The 22,094-nt window shown below is 50.5% G+C and overlaps 1 protein-coding gene across 10 annotated transcripts in view; it reads left to right on the forward strand.

Moving 5' to 3' along the window:
* The window catches only part of Dab2ip (DAB2 interacting protein), a 178,724-nt gene that overhangs the window by 76,095 nt on the left and 80,535 nt on the right, over positions 1–22,094 (forward strand). For 8 of the 10 annotated variants that reach the window (XM_005004048.4, XM_013153405.3, XM_063226883.1 and 5 more), the window contains one exon: positions 7,406–7,509. In XM_005004048.4, the coding sequence (XP_005004105.1) occupies positions 7,406–7,509 (104 nt within the window). Of the gene's footprint in view, positions 1–7,405; positions 7,651–22,094 lie in introns of those variants that run through there. The other 2 variants (XM_013153408.3, XM_013153409.3) reach the window with 2 other exon arrangements.

Below are 22,094 nucleotides of genomic sequence, written 5' to 3' on the forward strand. Positions count from 1 at the left end.
AACTACTCAGAGTGGAGTTGAATTTGGCAGTCCTCTTGGCTCAGCCTCCCAGAGTGCTAGGATTACAGGTGTGTCCATGTCCAACTCTTCTTTTTTCCTCTCTCTCTTCTCCCCTTTCCTCTCCTTTTTTACGGTGCTAGGGATCAAATCCAGGGAGTCACATGCTAGGCACGGTGCTGTGCCACTGAACTACACCTTCCAGTTCCTATATTTCCTTTTTGTTGCTGTTGTAGCAAGATAAAACTTAGATGCTTAAACAATATAGGTTGGTTATCTTATAGTTCTATAAGTCTGACCGAGGTCTTGCAAGCCAAAATCAGGGTTTTAGCAGGGTGTACTGTTTTCTAAAGACTCTAGGGAGAAAAACCCATTTCCTGACACATCCCTGTTAGTGGAATTCAGTTGCTTCCATTGTGATTGTAGGACTGGGTCCCCGTTTTCTTGCTGGCCATCAGCTGTTGCCAGTTCTCTAGATCAAGGCCACCCACATTCCTTGGCTCCTGGCCACCTCCACCCATGCACAGGACAGTAATGGCAGTGGAGTCCCCTAGTGCTTGGAAAGCCTCTTGTCTCTGCTTCATTGTGTTTCCTCACCCTTTTGCCTTCCTGTTCTACATCTCAGGATTCACGTGATTAGACTGTTCCCACCTACATAATCCAGGATAACCTCCCCTTTCAAAATGTTTATCCTTAACTACATCTGTGAAGTCCCTTTTTGCCACTTCAGATAGCATGTTCACAGGCTTTCAGAATTAGGGTATGGATTTCTTTGGTGGGGGCAGGCATTATTCTGTCTCACACGATGGATGTACCACAATTTCTTTTTTTTGTGCTGGGGATCAAACACAGGACCTCACACTTGCCAGGCCGGTGCTTATGCCGCTGAGCTAAATCCCCAGCCCATACCACAGTTTGTTTAACCGTTCACCTGCTAAGAGACATTTGGTTGTTGCCAGTGTTTGGCTATTATCACCATGTGATAATCCTTTTGCTAATGATTTTTTTCAGTCAATATCTCATTTCTGAGACTTATTGACGTTGATCTATATAGGTCAAGGTCTGTTGTAGTCCCACTGTCTCACGAGAGTAGTACCTTCTTCCCAAGAGTTGTACCTTCTTCCTTGATGTGTTATGCTTCACTGAGAGCTGTTCCAAGGTGCATTCATCTATTCCCTATTGGTGGACAGGTAAGTTACTTCCACCTTTTTGCTATGGAAACAGTGTTGCAGTGACCATCTTTGTACAGATCTCCATGTGCAGAGCATGAAACACTTTCCTAGGCTGGACCTATAGGAGGAAAATTTCTGGAGTGTATGTGTGTTGTTGGTTCTAACTAGCTCTGTCTGATTGTTCTGGAAAGCCTTCTTACTCCACCCACAGAGATGAAAGAATTCCATTACATCTCTGCCAACAAAGTTACCAATTTTCTAATTTCTGGACTCATTTCTTTTGAATTTCAGACTGGTCTGGAACCGATCTAAAAAATGTGAAATGAGATCTGGTAGTTCTAATTTGCATTTCCTTGATCAATGTGGAGGACACCCACACACCCCCTCCTCGCACTCCCTCTTTTCACACCCTTGCTGCCCTCTTTTCTTCCTGCATGAGGACTTGAACTTGCTGTCTCCTCCTACTTTCAAACATTAAGATCCGGGCAGTGCAACCCGACAGCTGAAATTTGGCATCTTGTCTGAAATTACAGGATGTTCCTTGGGCTGCTATGTTTCCATGGCAACAAGTAACAGTCATCCTTCATGATTAGGCGGTATCCACGGCAACCAAGCCAGCAGCATTTGAATGAAACTGATTTTATTTTATTTATTTATTTTTTTGCAAACACATGAAGGTTAAATGCATTCTTCTGGCGTGACTTCCAAGAATAGAATGACAGCCTGGACTTACTGGTGAAATAGAGACTCTTTCAACTTCCTAGTGGAAAGAGGATTCAAGATTAGGGCCCAGTTTTGCAGATTCGGTACCTGGGAGGTCATGTAGAGGTCACATGGTGAGTCTGAGATAAAGAAATGCTCCTAGTTAAAAAAAAAAAAATAACTCCTTGACCATACTTGGAGATCTCAAGAACGTGCATAAGAGGTCGCTGGCCCACCCTTCATGTGAATGATTCCTAGAGATGCCACCATTATACATGCTTGGTGGATTCGCTTAACCTCTCTGGGATTCTGCTTGCACCCGCTGTGTTGCTCAGATCTTGTGCTTCCCCATGTTGGTAAAAAGCTTGGCTGCTAAGTCAGAGGCCAAAGGCAGCAGTTTCTGGGTCTAAGAGTCCAAAGTTAAACTCCTGGAGACACCACAGTTAAGGCTTGGGGGTCAGGTTCCTACATAAAATAGAGGTTGCGTTGTTTTGTTGTGTTTTACTGTGGGGTGGTGGAGAACAGAGATGTCTGGCCACTGCTGTCATTCCTTGGCTTACTGGATTGATGATTAATCAGGAGCCCAGAGAAGGAAAGGGGAGGCCTGGAGACACATAGCAAAGTCAGGCCTAAGTCCAGTCTCCTCCCCCAGCACATGCTTCAGCCCCCTCTACCTTTCCTGACTAGGTATGGATAGTGGGGAGGGCTGTTTAAGAGACTCTCAGCAGATACTCACTTGCACTTCCTACCTAGAGGACTTCTAGGGGAATTCATTCTTGCCTTTGGCAATCTCAGTTTCCTCATCTGGAAAATGGAGCACACTATGGCTGTCCATTCTGTCCTGTGGAATTGTAACTGAAAGGATTCAGAACATACATTCTCACTAGGGTAATAGTATCCTCAGCTGGGCAAAACTTTTGGTTTTTAAGGGATGGCAAGACTCTTCTGTGAAAAGCTCAAATACATATACATATATACAGCCCATGAAAGATTCTCTATACTTTTGCTATGAAAAGTGGGTGGAGTATTAGGGAAATAGTGTTTCCCCTTCGGGGAAGTGATAATGAAACAGGTTGAGAGACACTGGCCTGGAAACCAGCCTTCCATCTGGTCATTATTCACTGTCTAGAGCTTGTGGCAGGCTGCTGGATGCTGGATGCTGGATGCTGGATCCTGATCCTGTTTGAGCTGTCAGGTTGGGAGAGACCCTGGCCTGGCCCAGACTCTGTCCTGATGGGCATGCCAGAGCTCCTTGGGACTGCAGTAGGTAAAGGAGGGCCCATTGGGCCTGTGAATGCTTCTTGGGAGCTGAGCTCCCACCTGCAGGATGATTTGGAGTCCAGCTGGGAACAGAGGTCCCTTAGACCAGAATGACTGAGGAGAACTTGTTTGTGGGGAGTGCACTTGTGAAATTGCAGCTGCCTGGGGATGCACAAGGTGAAGGGTTCAGTAGGGAGAGCCAGGGGATAGAAGATGAGGGTTGGGAGACAGGACCATCTTGACAGGCACTGAGACTCTCCTCCCTCCTCTGATCTGCCAGGATGCTCCACTCTCCAGCCTCGTGGCAGCCAAGAGCTTAGACCTTGGAAGATCAGTCCATAGAGTCTGTATAGGCCAGCACCCTGGAGCCAGAGGCAGGCAGAGAAGGGAGGAAAAAGCACCCAGGGCCTAAGGGAAGTCACCCAGGAAGGTACCAAGGTTCTCCGTGGGTTCTTTTGGAGTGCAAGGCCCCTCTGGGCTCCTGTCTTATCTGCCCTATAGCTGCCTGCCTTGGTGGGCTGGGGGTGGGTCTCTTGTGTACCAGGAAAGTACTCTACCACTGAGCTATGCTCAGCCCCACAGGTTGTGTGTGTGTGTTTGGTTGGGGGCTGTGGGTGTATGTGATTAATATTTTTATTTTTATTTTTGGAGATGGAGTATGCTATGTTACCCAGGTTGGTCTCTAAATCCTAGACTCAGTCTTCCTGCCTCAGCCTCCCAAGTAACTGGCACGAGGCATATGCTCCACTGTGCCAGACCTGAGAGCTTCTGAATGAAAACTAATTGCTATTTTTGGAGCATTCAAGATCTTTGTTATGGGTCTGTTGGATTGGGAGATAATGGACAAATACCCTTCCCTCTGGCGTCAGCTTTGTCATCTGTGAAATGGGAGATTGTGTCAAGCAACCTCCAGAAACCTTCTGGTTGAGTGAGGCCCTGAAGGCAAGAGGCAGGATTTTGGCAGGTCCTGGGGATCCTCCATCTTAGTCTCAGGGGAGAGACAATATCACTGAGCACCTGTGTCCTACCAGGTGTCTCCATCCTAGAGCCATAAAGGACCACCTGCTAAGGAAGAGGAGGTGAAGGTGTGACCAGGTGTGTGGGTAAGTGTGTGTGTGTACACATCAACAGAAAGGGAGGGTATGAAAGTTCCCATGATGTTCTGCATGCCCCAGTTGTCCTAGTTTCTCAAGAGCTCTGTAGGGAGACCAGGGCCACCGGGGCTCCATAACTGATACAGATACTCTATATTTGACAGCTGAATTGATGAATGAACAGATGGTCAAGCGTTGACCATCCTGCTGAGTGCTTGGTTCAGGAGGGGGCTGGAAAAGAGAGCTGCACATCCTCCTGCCCTGAGGATGTTGCAGTGGCTCAGGGACAGGAAAAGGAGTGGCTTGTCTGCAAGACTCACTGACTCAGAGTGTGGGCCACTCACTGTGCCCTAAGTGATGAGGCTGCCCCCAGCAGAGGAGGGAGCATTCCCAAGAACTTCAAAGATGCCTGCATTCCTGCCAAAAGCCATTTGGGGCCCAAGTAGGCAGAGGGGACAGCATGGATAACAGTGTCAAGGTGGGACATTCCTGCCTTGTGGCAGGCTCAGTGAAGTTGGTAAGGAAGCAGCCCAAAAGGGTGCTGCAGAGTGGCTTTGGGTGCCAGGGTGCAGTGTGCATTCTCTCTGAGGGAACCAAGAGGGTGGGACGCAGGCTAGCTTATATCTGATTGCAACTTCCCCTGACCAGCTCTTGCCTTGGCCCCTCGACTTTTGCCCAGAGAGGTGGCTGGAGCCAGGCTCCGCTTGCTCAGGTTTGTATCCCAAACTGTGCCTTGACACCTACCAGGTGCTGGTCCCTTGGCTGGGCACTGGGACTTGCTGGACTCAGCATTGTTCAAGCCAGGGACTCTGGAAACACACCTGGGCCTTCATCGTTGCCCTGCCACTCACTAGCCATGTGATCTTGGGCTGGTGACCACCCCTTGAGCTTTAGTTTCTGCCCTGGAAAAGTGAGGCTTCCAATATCTCCTTGGCTGGGCATAGTGCCTGCCACATGGGTATGACACAGAGGTGGAGATGACGTGCATTGTCTCAAAGCACAGGGGAACACCCCCCAGGTGGAGGTGACATGTGCTGTCTCAAAGCACAAAGAGACACTCCCTGAGTGAAGGTGACACATACTCTCAGAAACGAGCAGGTGTTTGGAGTGGGTGGGGGAGGAGAGAGGAAGGCAGACAGAGGAGATGGGAAGAGGTTTCCTAGGGAAATCTCCAGAAAGAGTGGGTGTCTCTAGATGTGACTAGCAGAGCTGGTGGAGGAGGAGTGAGGTGCGTTCTAAACAGGAAACAAGGCCAGGGAAGCAGCAAGGGCCCCGAAGGATGCTGTCACCCGACCAGGGAGGACAAGCTACCTAGGAAGGAGACTTTCCCGGAAGAGGTGCTCCAGGGCTGGGTCCATCACCTAAGGCTCAGCATTAGAGCCCACCTTTCCTAAGTGGATGAGGGGTTCAGTCTTGTTCTTCCACACTCCGTAGGACCCTGTGCAATTGGCTGCAAGGAGAAAATGAAGCAGAAAGCATCACCTGTTACTCAGCACTATTTTGCCTCCTGGGATCCTGCTCCTGTGGGTTCCTGGCCTGTGCTGGGGGTGCAGCCCTACTCTGTGCGCAGTCAGGAATATACACATGGGGCATCAGTGTGACCCGGAATAGGTACCCAAGTTTTCCTGGGCGGTATCTTTTCTTCCTTACTCTTGTATGCCTTATGTACAAAGAATCCTTCTCTCTGTCCTTTTAAAACTTCCTTCTAAGTCAACAGGACTTTCCCAGGGCTCCCAGCCACCAGGTTCCTTGCAGGATGCTAGGTACATGGAAATACATGGAAGGGGCTGTCTGCTTGTATACCACCACGGACAGAGAGCTCACTGTATCACAAGTACTGGCTTTGGGGGACTTTCTAAAAACGATGGCAAAATACATAAAAGTTGTCATCTAATCCCCTCCTCTGTGTGTGTGTGTGTGTGTGTGTGTGTGTTGGAGACTGAACCTAGGGCCTTAAATGCTTTGTTTGCTTATTTGTATAGTGGTGCTGGAGACATTTTAACCATTTTTGGGGGGAGGGTGTTAGAGGTAGTGGGGTACTGGAGCTTGAACTCAGAGCCTTATGCATTCTAGGCACATGCTTTACCATTGAGTGACACCCCCACCCTTTTTATTTTGAAACAAGATCTTGCTGAGTTTGACAGATTGGCCTCCAACATTAAATCCTCTGCTTTTTTTTCCTAAGTGGCTGGGATTATGAAATATGATTAGAAAAATACAGTGAATATTTAAATTAAAAAATTATTATAACAAAATCCATATTGCCATTAATTCCCTAAAATTATCTCCCTTTAACGTCAACACACTCTTCCCATTGTTCTTGGCTTACAGTTTTGTACTATAATAAGCCTTAAAAATGTAAATACTCACTGTATTTTTGATTACCCCATATACAGGCGTGTACCACATTTCCTCCATTTCTAAGTACACAAGGGGGTGGCATTCAGATTACAGTGTTGTGTGACCGTTCCTGGTATCCATTTTTCAAATCTTTTGGTTGTCCTAAACAGAGATACTGACCTATTCAGCAGTGACTTCCTCCCCACACCCCCTGGTAACCTTCAGTCTCCTTTCTGTCTTGTGATTTGGAGCATTCTATGTGTGTTCTCTGGGTGGAATCATACAGTATATCAGTCCTTTTGTGTCTGGTTTGTGTCACTCAGTGAGTTGTGTTCAAGGCTTATGATAGGTGTGGTGGTGCACACTGCAGTGTGATTCCTTTTAGGGTGAGGTGGATTCCACTGCACCCCTACATCATGCTGTGTGTATCCTATCATCTGTCGATGGTCCTTAGCTTGGATATACTATAGTATTTTGCTGTTATGACCAATTCTGCGTGAACTTTTTTTTTGGTACTGGGGATTGTACTCACAGCTTCACGCTTGCCAGGCAGGCACTTATGCTGCTAGGCCAAGACCCCAGCCCCTGCATGAACATTTGAATACAAGTCTTTGTCCCTGTTTTTGCTTCTTCAAGATATATGCGTAGAAGTGGAATTGCCAGGTTATGTGGTAACTTTATGTTTAACTTTGGGGGAAATGGCACCCTTCTACAGTGGCTACACCATTTTATAGAAACAAGTTTGTGTGTTGTCTTGGGCTGGAGGGGGCAGCAGAAAGACTATGGCACATATAGGGGAGCTGTTGAGTTTGCTTACGTTCTCTCTTCCTCTATTGACAGAGTCACCCCAAGAAAGGCCGGGCTCCCGGCGCAGCCTGCCCGGCAGCCTCTCAGAGAAGAGCCCCAGCATGGAGCCCTCGGCCGCTACACCGTTCCGGGTCACGGTAACTATCTCTGCGCCACCACCACCACCGCCACTGCCACCACCATCACCACCTCGCCCCGGGGTGCTACTCTGCGACCCCACGACCCCCCTTCCTTGGAGCCTCATGGACCGGGAGAGCACCCAGCCTCTCTTGCTCTAGGTATCCGATCCCTCGGCTGCTCCCTTCTCCATGGCTCAGACCCATCCTGGGGGCCACATGGGTCCCATCCTTCAAGGGAGGGGGCAGGTGGAGGACAGACAGCCCTGAGGGCCACCAGGACTGGATCAGTCCTGCCTGGGAAGAAGAGGCTAGGCTGCGTTTGTCACCCTTGTGTGCACACACTGAGATATACAGTTTGTGTTTCTCACACTGAGATACACAGTTTCTGTATTTTAACATCTTTCTTGGAACACTCCGTAGCATGTCATTGCTTAATTCTGTCGTGGTAGAAAATGAAGTAAGTCTGTGTTCTCCTATTGATGAGACATTGTATATATGTGGTGTGATTAGAAAAAAAAAGAACTATGGTGAATATTTAGGTTTTAAAGTATTTATTGTAGTAAAAGAATACAGTGCCATTCATTTTCCTGGGAACATCCCCTTCGCTTTGAACACACTCATCCCATTGTTCCACTTCTCGAAACAACTCTGGGAGTTCTTTATCATGAGTATCTTTAGTTGTGCTGTTGTAGCTGCCTTGATGTCCTGAATTCATTCAAAACATTTACCTTTCATGGTCACTTTGACTTTGAGGAAGAGCTGGAGGGTGCATGGTGACAGATCAAAAGAAGAAGATGGATGAGAACATACTGTAGTGTTTTTATTTGACACAAATTGCCATAAGTAGTTGATCAATGAGAGCGATCGTAAAATGCATTGAATGTTTAAATTAAAACTTTTACTACAGTAAAAGACATACTGCTATTTATTCCCCTCAACACTCAAAATACCCCCCACTTTGAATGTACTTATCTATTCTTGACACTGTGTCTCTTACTATAGTCATTTTTTATTTAATCTTTCACCATATCTTTGGATCACTCCTTGAATGTCATAGCTATTAAACTTAGGCAATTCACAGTATATTTTTTATAACAAATCTAAATGACTTAATGGAAACAGGGTCCAGTGACTGTGACTGTTTGACTTCCATGCCTCTGAAAGAGCCATGCACGTGTGCCCATGCGACGAGCAGGCATGGCTGTGTGCCGGCATCCAGAGACCTGGCAGGCACCAGACTGGTGGGGAAGTAGAAGTAGACACATTGTCTTCCCCCAAGGAGGTCAGGTGATGAAGGTTTTAAAACATTTTTATTTTAAAAATTGTTATTAGCACACATTTGCAGTACCTAGTGGCTACATTTTCATGGGAGAAATGGAGGTTGGCCATTGCAGCATCACTCAGCAGGTTTCATGGCCTGCCTGGTGCATGCCAGGCATCATTCTGGGGACAGCTGAGCAGGAAGCCTGGCTAGGTGAGCACTGGGAGACAAAGCCCCCCATAGTTTACCCCCTCATGTCAGCACTTAGGGCTGCTATGACTGGGAGGACCAGGAGGGCTTCCCAGAGGTGGTGTAGTCAGGAAGTGATGCTTGCATGGGGACCTAAAGGATAAGGGCAGCCCTGTGGCTGCCAGCGGAGGAGAGAGGGTGGGGGATACAAAGTACACAGTACTGGCCATTACTCTACCCATGACTTGGGCTCCAAGGGAATGGGCACGGACTGAGTGTGCCCAGGATGTGGGAGAGGTGCCTGGGAACTGACTGTGGGGCTGGGTCCTGAAAGGTGCATGGAAATAGCCAGGCAGTGTGGTGAGGAGGACTTGATGTTGCAGAGAGATGGAGGTACACTAGTCCTGCATGCCGTGCCTGTGTCGTGCCATATTGAGATCTTCTCTGGGACTGGCAGGAGTGGAGGCTGGGGACCGGGTCAGGTCTGCATCAGGTAGAGACTTGAGTGCAGGGCTGAGGACACAGTGTTTCCCCAGGGCCACTGATCCTCTGCCTGTCCATGTGGCATAAAAGTGCTCTGAAAATAAGTTTGGGGGCCTGTTTGAGATCACATCTGGGCCCCAGGGTAGGACCTGGGTATCTGCATTCAGGCAGGCTGCCCTAAGAGGTAGTTCAGAGTCCCAGGCAGGGCATCAGCCTCTGGCAGTGAGCAGTCTGCTGAGAAGGCTCAGGATCACCCTTCTGTGTGGCCAGTGGGTCCCTCAATGCTCCACCAAGGTGACCCTGATTTCCATTCCTGGTAGCAGATGTGGCCAGGGTCACAGGGGCAGGTTGAGACTTCGGGACTTCAGGGAGCAGTAATGAATAATACTATAGCCTCCTCCATCACAGAGCACTATGTGTGCCAGGCACCGTGTTCACCATTTTGCATCCCTCATCTCTTTATCCTTTGGATGAGGTGATGCTTCAAGTGCCCCATTTCACAGACGAAGAAACTGAGGCTCAGGAGGTAAAGTCACTTGCCAATGCTCCAACTCCTCATAAATGGTGGCACCACAATTGGGACCCAGGTGTCTGATCCCCAGGCCCTGAGCATACATTTCCTGGTGCTGGGAGGAGGAAAAACCCTGTCCACATGGCTTGTCTGCTTGTTCCCTTTCTCTGCTACTGTAATGAGTGAACATCACACCTCAGAGTTGCTATAATTTTCAGCTCTGTAGCCGCCAACTTGGCTTGGCACTTTTTATGTTGTGGCATCTTCTTTTTGTTTCCTGGTGTGGAAACTACCTGTGGATCTGAGCCAACACTGGCCTGTGGATCTTGAGCCACTTAGGACTCAACTCCCAGGTCACCTGACTGGATAAGGTCTGCAGGGTAAGGTGCACATTTACCCTGGTGTTTTTGCCACTACTCGGGGCATCCCCAAGGGAAGGTACTAGGAGTGTTGCCAATTTCTGGACAAAGAAACTAAGGTTCACAGAGGTAACTGTGTTTCTGGTGTCAAAAACAGCGGGCACCCATGCTGATATTGCTGGGCACTGTCCGTTTTGTGTCCTTCTCTGGACACTTTGGTCCTTTGTTTGTGTGCAGCAGTGAAGGAAAGGGGTGTGAGCTGAGACTCTATCCTGGGCCGGTACTCAGAGCAGGGGGAACTAGGTTCGAATCCCAGCTCTTCTGTGAACTGTGTGAGCTTGATAGTCACTCAGCCTTTCCAGGCCCCATGTCCTGCTGGTCAGCAAAGTGTGGAGCAGTAGTCCTGCCTTGGAGGGTGTGCTGGTGGCTCACTGCGAATGCGAATGCGCCAGCACCCACTTGCTGCAGGCAGGTGCTTCGCAGATGAAATCCATCATTAGCATCTGAATCGTGCTTCACTTTTCAGCTCCAAACTCCTATATATCTGAGGAAGGTGGGTGCGAAATTCAGAGGGTGTGGTATTTGTGAGAGGGCTGGTGACCCGGCCTTTGCCATGGGTGTAGACCTGCACCCAGATTCCATGCAGGCCCGAAGCTAAGCCTCCCTGGCTCAGTTCTACGCTCACTGGCTCAGTACCTCTGTAGTCGTATCCTGCTGCTCACCTGACTCCCACTCTCACCTGACTTCCGGCGGTCCCTGGGAACATGGTTCTGCCTGGGGAAGGCAGGGCAGATGCTATAGAGTGTAGTCAAATCACTGTCTCTGTCACTCATTTCATCCCCAGGATGTCTCTGTCTCCCAAGTAGGTATCCCTTTGGGAGAACTGGTGTGCCAGGGTCTGTGGTCTCCAGGGATGAGGCCAGGGGTGAACTCTTTGGAAGTCACAACTCAGCTAGGAGCACCCCACCCCCAGCGCCTCTCCTCACCCGAGAGTCAGCACCTCTCCTCTAGCCCTTCCGCAGGGCACAGTGGCTTGGTGTCGGTCCCACCTCTGCCTCAGAGCCCGTGGGACTCTAGGAGGGCCTCAGCTCCCCTTTCTTTGAAACGAAAGAAGTGGACTTGGAAAGGTGGCATGGCTTTGGATTTGGGTTTGGGTGTGGTGTTTTGGTGCAGTCACTAAGAGAGAGAGGGCTTCAGGGTTGGTCAGCTTGGCCGTAAGGCCCTATGGGGCATCATGCCAGCCCTGGGGCTTGGGGGAGATACTGACCTCATGCTCACCTGGTACCTCTTTCTCCCTCCTATAGGTAGGGAAAGGGTGGGACCAAGTCCCCAGGACCATGCAGTGCCAGGAGATTGTGACCCAAGAGCTGCAGGGAGAGTCTGGGATGATGGCTGGCTGGGGGAAGGTCTGGGAGTAGGTGCCTGAGGAGACCTCCTGTTCAGCTCTTGGGAGTTAGGAATGGAACCCCACTCTGGCTTCTCTGGACCTTTTCAAGGGAGCGGGTGCAGCAAAGGGACCTTGATCTGCAGACAGATCATTGGCTTGTATCTGGGGGCTCTGCCAGAGTCCCAGGGAGAGCCCTCAGCCTGCCGCCACCGCAGAGCAGCCTCCCTGGCTATGGGCAGGGTGCTCCCTCCTCCCTTCTTCTGCCCTGCCCTGCCCCCTTTCTTTCATTGACCTTGAGGAGTGGATGGGGTCAGGATGTGGGAGGTGGCAAAGGCTGGGGAAACTTGACAGCCAATTGATTCCTCCTTGGGAAGTTGAAAGTGGAGAGTCCTGTTTGAAGGTTTAGCTGAAATTAGGTCTCAGGGCTATTTTTTGCGAAACAGAGAAGGAGAAGTGTCAGAGAGGGGACGGCCCAGGGGGCTGGCAGAAGCTGCAGACAAACTCAGTGCCGGTCTGATTGCAGATGTTTCTGGAAGCAGATCTTTGGTTCTTTTTGATAACGCACTTTTAATGAACACTTGGTTGGTGTATATCCTACATGGTTCTGATGCTGTGACAGAGATGTACTTTGGGGCTAGACCTCAGAATAAGGGCTCTCTGGCTAGGGGGTGTTTGAGGAAGGACAGGAAAGAATTCCTGTAAGAAGGACATTTGATGCTGGGCTCTCTGAGATGTGTAAGAGTTTGTCAGGAACAAAGGGAGACTATTCCAGAGAGAGGGGAATCTAAATCAATAGCCCTGTCTGATTAGAGTGTTGGGTGGATTGAGAACATGAAGGAGACAAATGTGAGGAGTTTGGTGAGCCTTTGGGGCTTTTTCCTGCAGGAGCCTGGCACCGAGGTGGGTGGTGGAGTTGGGCTTTCCCAGCTACTCAGCCTTCTTCCTACTCCCACAGCCACCCCTGCCCTCCCTGTATTTGTTCTGTCTCTCTCTCCCAAACACTGAAGCAGGCGCATGACTAGAGACATGCATGCTGAGGGTGACCACTCAGTGGTGCCGTGTGAAGGCTGTTGGAGGCAATCTGGTTCAGACCTCCTGCTTTAGAGGAGAGAATGAAACTCAGAGAGGGAAGGACCTTCCCAAGGTCATGCAGCAAGTTCAGGACAGGAGCCCAGGTCTCTGCACCTCACCCTCTGTCCAGTGCTCTTCATGGCTGCTCCCTCCTGCCCTCTCCCTTCAGCACCTTGACATGGACTCCTAGCATCAGAGGTGGCTCTTGTCCCAGCCCCTGTCAGTGCCTGGGCAGAGGGACTCCAGAAGTGACCATTTACAGACCCCGTGTCCTGGATGCCCTGATGGCTCCCTCCTGCCCATCAGCACACTGCCACCTCCTGGCTGCTGGGCTCAGTGTGGCTGCAGACTGCATAGGGGGTGGGTCAGGGAGGGGGATTCTGCCGGGAGTTGTGAGTACCACTGACCTGCCTCTGTTATGCCCCTTGTTGGCTGCAGCATCACTAGGTTGGCTTTGGGATGGGAAACAGACAGGCAGGTCAGGCTCACAAGCCGCTGGACACATGGAGAAACCGAGACCAGAGAGGGAAGGCTTGTCTAGAACACCAGCCGGGACTCCTGACCCCTGCCCAGGCTGCTTCAGACCCGTGCACAGGGACACATGTCTGTGGTCCCCAGTAGGTAGAGGGACATCAGCCATCCAGCCCTGGGCAACTAGGGTGGAGTGTAGTATCCAGGTTGGAGCCACACAGAAGCACTCAGTTTCCCCTTTGAAATATGAGGAATTTGCCCACAAGGCTGATGTCAGCATGGCAGCTCAGCATGACAGCTGGCATCACCTGGCCCAGTGCCTTGCAGGGCCTGGCTGTGAGTGGGTGGTAGAAGAGCAGGTCCTCCAGCCTCAGGCCCTCCAGCCCTGGCTTCCTGGAGCCTGATGGTTAGGGAATTAGAAGGGAAGCTGGTATCTGCTTTCCCTGGGAAGAGGCCTCTTTTTCTTACAGAGGGAGGCAGGGAGGTGGGAGCTATCCAGGGTGGCCAGGGAGAGTGTGGGGGCACAGAACTTCCTGAATAGGAGGCCAGGTAGAGACTGAGGCCCAGGATGGAAGTGGAACTCCAGGATGTGGTGGGGTGTGAGACTGGTCAGCCATTAATAAACAGGAAGGTGGTTTCATTAGCTCCATGGTACAGATTAGGAAACCAGGTGTGCCAGGCTTGGTGGTATGTGCCTGTTAGCCCAGTAGTTGGGAGGTCGAGGCAGAAGGATTAGTAAAAGTTCATGGCCAGCTTGGATTACATAGTGAGTTCAAGGCTAGCTTGAACTGCATAGTGAGAACCTGTCTCAAGAAGAAAGAAAGAAAGAAAGAAAGAAAGAAAGAAAGAAAGAAAGAAAAGAAGAAGAAAAGAAACCAAAGTAGATTAATTACATTCCTATTTCTGGACACACCTGCAACTTAAAGGAAGAGAGATTTATTTTGGTTTAGGGTTTGGGGGGATTCAGTTCATGGCTGGTTGGATCCACAGCAGAAACAATGTAGTGGAAGGGCACATTGTGGGAAAACCACTCAACTCACGGCATCTAGGAAGCAGAAAGAAGGGGATGGGAGGGCCCGGAGATGTGAATACATCCTTCCAGGTCAGACTCCCACTGACAGGCCTCTTCTAACTACCCACCAGTGGCACCTTGGATCTATGAACCTAATCCCTTATATTTCTTAAAATTGTAAAACAAGATATTGTTAAATCACTGTGTTACCCAGGTTGGGCTCAAACTTGTGATACTCCTGTCTCAGCCTCCTACGGTGCCAGGATCACAGGAACCCTTTTATACCAGGTCTCAGGAGGCAGCCATTTACACAGTAGTATGAACCAGTGTAACTGATTATGTTGGGGGCAGGAGCAGACTTCTGATAACCTGCTTGAGAAAAGTGGTTTGTCCCTTTACCCCTGTCCTGAATCCCTCACCCCGGTTCTGATCTCTGTTCAGTGAATGAGCTCTTGACTCTCCCAGTCTGGTCATGGACACTGTCCTAAGACACATAGTGCACCCCAGATGTGTTTTGTCTTACCCTGGCCTCACCTTGCTTTTTAGAGACCCCATACTCCTGAGGTTCAATCCACCTGAACTCTAATGCTCACTTCTGGTCCCAGGAGGCAGAGAAGGGTGAGGGGGACCCGTGACTGCATTCCCAGGGGTCCTAGGGATGGACAGAGCTGGAGGTGTCTGTGTAGGGGGCTTTCCACCAGTTGGGGGCAGCAGAGGGCAGCAAGTGGATGCCTAGGTGACTGCTCACAGGAAGAGCCCACGTGTGGGGGCTTCTGTGCCCAGGGCCACACAGAGACTGCTGAGCTCACTGAGCTGCAGGGCCTGTGGCTGGGGCTAGGAACAGCACCCTTCAGTGAGCACCTGGTCCCTTGGTGGCAGCTGGGTCCAGCACGGGGCCTGAGCTGGCTGGACAGGATTGATCAGAGAGCCAGAACTCTGAAAGGGGACTCTGTCAGTGACACTGGAGGGAATGAGGTCTGGAACTAAGACAACCTTCCTTCAGAAGGAGGATCACAGGCCAAGGTGGGCAGAGGCAGGTCATGTGCATCTCACTTTCCAAAGGGGACAGAAGCGGGGTCGATGGGGAGTGTAGAATTGGCTGGGCGTCACTCAGCTCTGGGCAAGGAGGCTGAGGCCCTTGCAGGGCCTGGCCATCTGCACACAGCCCCAGTTTTATGATTCTGTCCTGTTTATGGATGAGGTTGCTCAGTCCCAGAGAGAGGAGGCGCCAGTGGTCTGGGTCACACAGCCCATTAGGGACGAGCTGGGTCTTGCTGCTCTCTGCCTTACCTTGTCTGGGCCCTGCTTCTGGCAGGGCTGGTCCTGTGAGTCAGGAAGCAGAACTGAGCTCCTCTTTGTACCTACCCTGTGGCCTTGCAATTCCCCTCCCCAAGAAACCAAGAGCCTGGATATGAGGTGCAAGGTGCGGATGCCTTCCTGTCCTCACCTTCTCCTGCTGCGAAAATAAAGCAATCAAGTGGCATTTGGGTTGGATTGCAGACAGAATTATATTTGAGTTCTTGGGTGGGAATTATTGTTTCCAAAGCCAGGAGGCCCTTTGTGGAAGTGGCAGCAGTGACATCTGTTTCCTTCACAAGTCTTCACGTCGGGATGAGTTAACTTTTCCTGTGGAACTGCTTAAAGAACATCTAAAATGAGCCATGATTGTAACTCCCCTGCCCCAGTGCCTTAGATGGCACAGCCTCCACCCACAATTCCTCCCTGTTTTTCTGCTTCAAGAGCACCCGGGTTGCTAGCCAGACTCTTTCCCTGAAGGGATACACAAGCACAACCATCCCTCCCTGGGCTCCAGAATGCCCCACCAGCACAGCCTCTCCATGACCCTGTCACTTAACCATCCACCATGTGGCTGTCCCTTCCACGAGCTGGGCAGTGACCTTCTCAGGCAGGGCCTATTTCCTATCTGTCTGAACTCTGGGCCCTGGTGCAGAGACTCACCTGTGGCAGCACGAGGTGGGGCTGATGGAGAGAAGGTATGAGAGAGGGGGATGCAAGGAACAAACGTGTAAATGGAGGGAGTGCAGTGAGCAGGGCAGAGGTGGCGACCACCACCCTGCTTCTGAGAGTCCTGTATTGCGTCTGAGGCCAGAGTCGCCACTGCCCTGGGAGGAGAGGTCAGGACAAGTTCCTCAGCCTGCCCCAGAGCCCCAGGGAGAACAGCAGCCCTTGCCTGAGCACTGACTGCGACCGCAGCCCAGGAGTTCTGAGCTTTCAGGTGAGCCTGGCCTGCAGGTGCTAGATTTCCCAGGGAAGAAAGGTCTAGCATCCTTCCCCAGGAGGAGCAGAATTAAAAGAAATAAGTGTTTTGGGGTCTTCTTGTGAAATGTGATTTGATTTGATTTTTTAAATTTTATTTACTTATTTTAATTAAGTTTATTGGTACAATGTAGGTATATACAGTGATCACATGCACCATAGGAAATTTGTATCTGTACACATATCCCTTGATTTGTCTTTTTTTTTTAATTGACTTTAACAGCACTTCTCACTCACCAGGGTAGAATTATGGGGCCAGGTGGCCCCACCACTCCTCCTCCCATCAGATTTACTGATCCTCAAGCCCCTGCTCTCTGGGGCCCCCTCATGCCCAGGTGGCTCTTGTCAGGGAGAAATGACTTCCTTGCCTTGCTGCCCTGGGGCACTGGACCCAACACCTACCATTAGCACTTCCCCTTCAGGCTAGCTGTTGTCCTCAGAAGGTCCCTATCATTTGTTGTGCCCAGCAATTAAGTCACCAGGGAGGCAAGCTCAAGCTGGAAAGGATTGCAAGATCAGCTCGCTCAGTCCACTCATTGTTGAGTTGGGAACACTGAGTCACAGAGAAGCCAAGATGCTTGCTTAGCACCTCATAGTCTGGAGAAGGAATCAAGAGTTACAGCTCTGGAGCAAACGACTGGGCTGGGCCAAGCTCTGCCACTTCCTGGTTCCACGTTGCTTGTCCTTTCTGAGCCTCTGCTTTCCCTGCCTGCACAGTGGGCTGAGAAAATTAAACATTATAAAACTGTCATGCAGCCTCTGAAGTGAGCTTTGTGAGTCTTATTGGCGTATGGCAGCGGCCCTCATCGTTACGAATGTCAGGGCTGGATGTTGATTCCAGCTCCTTGACCCTGAGTGTGGTTTTCTGGTCACGCTGCCCATGCCTCTGCTGAAAGCATTCACTTACACACAGGGCACAGAACGAAAAAGATTTGATGGGGAAGAAGGATTGGGGCCAGTGAGTCACCTAGGAGGAGGAGTGTCTGGTGGTGGGACTGGAGGGACACAGAGGGAGAGAAAGCAGAGGGAGTGTTCTCTGCCCCCCAACTAGACAGCTAATGAGCTGTGTGTGGCCCTCCAGACCTCTAGGACAGGCTTAAGCTAAGGCCAGTGTTCCTGGCCAGAGGATTTATGGGATATCAAGATATTCCCTGGCTGCTCTGGGCTGTCACATGCCTTGCCGAGACCTCTGCAATTTCTGATTTCTGTGCACCAATATCCGCTCAGGCCTGGGCACTGGCAGATATCAGGGGGACCTCCCACCTTTACCCCCACCCTCTTTGTGACTGGACTTCTCTCTCCTCCCTCCTCCAGACCCTCAAAGGGTGGTTGTGTGTAACTTAGAGGACCAAGGCCTGTGATAACTCCAGGGACCTCGTGAGGCAGCTGGACTCCTTGCTGTCCTCTCTTCAGCCCTTTGCCTGTGCTGGGAATCTTCCAGACCCAGTGCACAGGGCTGCCCTGCTGCCTGCTCATCTTGGCAAGCTCATCTGCTGTCTCACCTTAGGTGCTGCTAAAATGCCTTCTCCAGCAAGTCCACCCAGATTGCTCCTAAGGGAAATCTTTTAAAAAGCCTCCCAGAGCACTTCTTCTATTTTCCATCAGAAATATTTACTCATTAATTCTGAAAATATTTAGGGAATACCTGTTAGAACACCATGGCCCTGCTCTGGGGTTTTGTGGTTCAGTGTAGTGGTAGGATTTAAACAAATTCTTTTAATATTATAAATGGTATGAGTCTGCAGAGACTTTCCTGGTTTGAGGTATCAGCCCCAGTCTAGAAGGAGAGACCTAAAGGGTGAGCAGGGCCAAGCACAAAGGGAGCATCTGTTTCTGGTCCCCTCTGGCTACTGGCTGGTTGGGTTTCTGGTTTGCACTCATGACCCAGTTACTTCCCAGAAGTCTTATATATGGCCATATGAAGCTTTGGGGGGGTATCTGCATGTAAACCCTCTGTTCTCCTGCCTCTTCAGGAAGCAGGACTGAGAGTTGTATTTGATCTGCGGATGCCTAGATTGACATGCTCTTGGACCTCAGAAGTGTGCCAGAGGGGGAGACTTCAGGGGTATGGATGGCCCGGAGGAGACAGGTAGGGACAGGGTTCTCCAGCTCTTGCCATGGCCTCATAAACCACACATCCAGAGAGCTCTAAAGATGAGCTTTCAGAGAATGAGAGATGCACACAGAATGTCCTCAGAGACTGCCCCAAAGGGAGGCCTGCATGAAGTACATGAGGTGTGGGGGAAGCATTGATTTGGACCCTCACAATGGGCTCCCAGCAGCTTGAGCTTCTGGGCCATTTTTCCTTCCTGTGCTGGTGCGATTGGCCTGTGTGTCAGTGTCATTCATGGATGCCCTCTGACAGCTGAATGTGAGGGTGAATCTATGACCTTGTTTGAGCATATTTATTAATTTGTGTATGTGTGTGTGCATGTTATGGGTGTGCGTGTATTCCTGTGCTGATCCATAGGCACATGTGTTTGTGTATGATCCGTGGGTGTGGTGGAGGTGGGAGACACAGGCATGCACATATCTTTGTGGGGGTGCTCTTCCTGAGTGCATTTGCATGGATGCCTGTCCTTGAACTGTGGTTGTGGCCCCATGTGTTTAGGTGTGGCTTTCTCAGCTTTTGAAGTCTCGTGTGGCCCTCAAGTGGCCCAGCCCCTTCTGGGCCCTCATGCCCCATGAATTGGTTCTCTTTGTGTGGCTCCAAGCAGGAGGGAATGTGGACCTCTTTGATGTTCAGTAGAGCAGTGGGATGAATTTGGGGGGTTCCTTGAGCATGGGGTGGCCTGAGAGTGGGTGGCCATCAGAAAGACACCAATTTAATCCTGGCTTAAAATGCCTCCCTGCTTGCACCTGTCACAGTGCCTGACATTCCACCATGGGTGACTCACTCCTCAGTTGGGGTCCTCTGGTGCATACCTCTCCAGGGAGGAGGCCAGGGAAGCATGACAGCTTGCTGAGGGTGTAGCCCAGGAACTGGGAAGGAGGGCAGGAGGAATGGCACATCTATAGGACTTGGACAAAGCCAGGAATTCCCAACTATAGTTAGTGTCAAACCCAGGAGGGCCAGGCAGCCAGCCCAGCAGCCATTCTAACTTTATAATCACATTGATTCTGGAAGGAGCCTGGTAATCACTTACTCAGTCCTTTGTATTACAGATGGAAAGACTGAGGCCTGTAAAGGAGAAATTCAAGGAACTTACGAGATTCTTAAAGCATAGGTGCTGGAATTGCAAAAAGGAGACCTGGGTATAATGTCTTCACTGCCGTGCTTCTTACTCTAGGTCTTGGGTGTCTTGTTTGTAGCATGGGCACTGGTGTGGCTCCTCTGTGGTCTTTCCTGCCTCTTAGCATTTGAGCCAGGAGGCAGAACCCCTGGCCACAGCCCCTTTCTGTGTCTCTGCCTGCCTGCCTGTGCACCCAGTGTCTCTTCTCTCCTGGGGCTGTGAGGTGGCACTATGTGGATGAGCTCTTCTCCTCCCTTTCCTGTTGATTTAGATGTGCTCTTGGCATTTGGACAAAGCTCCAGAAAGATATTAAGAGAGACATCCATCAAAACATCCTCCCTTCTTGAAGCCTCTGTCTTTGAGTGTAGACTTAGAAACTGACATGGCAAGAGCTGGGCCTGACCACAGGTGGGCCCAAGGGGTTCTGTCTCCATCCTGAGCAATGTCTTGGAGTCCCGGCTGGGCAGCTGAGAGTCTAATGGTAGGCAAAGGTATATTGTTCAGGCTGCCTACCCACCTGCAGTGGTCTGGGGTCAGCTCACTGGAAGGGAAGGAGGCAATGAAGACACTCCTGAGTAGATGTACCGCCAAGCAAAGGCAGGGGCTGGGAGAAGGAACTTGCCCTTGATTGAACATATGTAGATGTGCCAGGCACAGGCTCTGGGCTTCACTGGGAGGGAGAAACAGTGGTCAAGAGATCTACTCACACCAGGGTCCTGGGAATTCAGGTCAGGTTGCTTTGTGCAAGCCTATGTTTCTATAGGACTGCCTCTTGGGTTGAGAGTAAGTTGCAGGTGAACACATGGCTGGCAAAGGCTGCTCTCCCTGAGCCCCATGTGAGAACCCTACGTTCCAGGAGAGTGTGCTTCCCCTTCTGCCTGCCTCCCACCCAGGAGCCAGAACCCTGTTGATTACAACTCCTGCTCTACCCAGTACCACCAGCTCCACTGCTTTCAGCAAGTACCCCAACTTCTCTGAGCCTCTGTTTCCCATCTTGAAAACCCAAAACATTCTGAATTCTGAAGCCTATGTTCTCCCAAGAACTCCTCTACTTACAGGCAGTAGCCTCCTAGGGTGGAAGGTGTTCAGTGAGTTACCAGGGACAGAGATGTGGCAGAAGAGGAGCTTGATAACTGGTCATTTATCATCATCATCTTCACCTGGAATTGGCTAAAATGGGTGAATGAAGAAATCATGTGTCTGGATTCTGAAAGGCCTCTGGGAATGCCTGGAGAACTTCCCAGGAGATCAGAATGGTGGGGCAGTGGTTAGAACGGGGTCAGGATGCTGATGGAGAACTCGGTCTTGCCAGATAGAGACCCCACCTGCCTCTACTTTTATCAGTGATATGGAGGGAGCCCAGAGGGCCCGTGAGCCAGCTGGGAGAGATGGTATCTTAGGGGAGGAGTGATAGGCCATTTTCCCTGCCCCCCAATGGGGGCACAGGCTGCACAGCTGCCCACACTCAGGCATCAGAGAATGGCCTTATGCAAAAGCCCTGGGGCCTTAGCTGAGCCTAGCACAGTGACACAGCTGCCTGACACATACAGGTGCACGTGGCTGTGTTAATGGAGGCAGAGGGCTCCACCTGGGGAGGAGGCCCCATCCTGATGGACTGGGGAAGCTGCTTGCTGTGCTTTAGACATCAGCACCTGCTCCCCTGGATGAAAGCTGAGGCCTCACCCAAGCACCCTTGCCTGCTCCTGCTCTGTGCACATAAGGTGTCTCTGTGAGGTGGCTTTAGGAGCAAGTGCTAGTTGAAAGGGTTCAAAACTTCCAAACCAGATGTCACTCTGCAGCTCCATGATCATTTTGCAAACATTCATGTCCCTGACCTTATTGGCAGGAGGCCTTTGGGCTCCCCATGGAACCCACTGGCAGACCCTTTGGGACAGAGAGGTGGTTATACTGGAGCCAACTAACATCAGTAATCATGATAAGAAAGCTACACTCCGGGATGTAGTTTTGTCTTTCCCACAGTTCTGTAAAATAGGTATCATTGCTAGCTTGTCTTACAGATGGGGATACTAAGGCTCAGAGTCTAGTAATTTGCCCGCAGATCACTTGAATTAAGATCTGAACCTTGGTGCAGTGGGAAAGCTTGAGCTGCCCCAGGGTAAGCTTCTTGGAGAAGGTGGGATAAAACCAGGCCCTGGGAGGGTAGTTAAGAAAGTCTGAGTCTATGAGCTGGGAGAGTAAGGGAGTGATTGTAGAAATCATGTCTAACCCTCGCAGATGAGCTAGACCCAACATATGTTATTGTAAAGAATGTTTTTAACAAGCCTGGGCATTTGTGTGGGAATTCAATATGAGAAAAACATTTGGCTTTTGTTGAGCATTTCACAGAGA

This window comes from Cavia porcellus, unplaced genomic scaffold (genome assembly GCF_034190915.1).
Source record: "Cavia porcellus strain 051 isolate PalLab524CR breed Dunkin Hartley unplaced genomic scaffold, mCavPor4.1 scaffold_1, whole genome shotgun sequence".
NCBI classification, from domain to species: domain Eukaryota; kingdom Metazoa; phylum Chordata; class Mammalia; order Rodentia; family Caviidae; genus Cavia; species Cavia porcellus.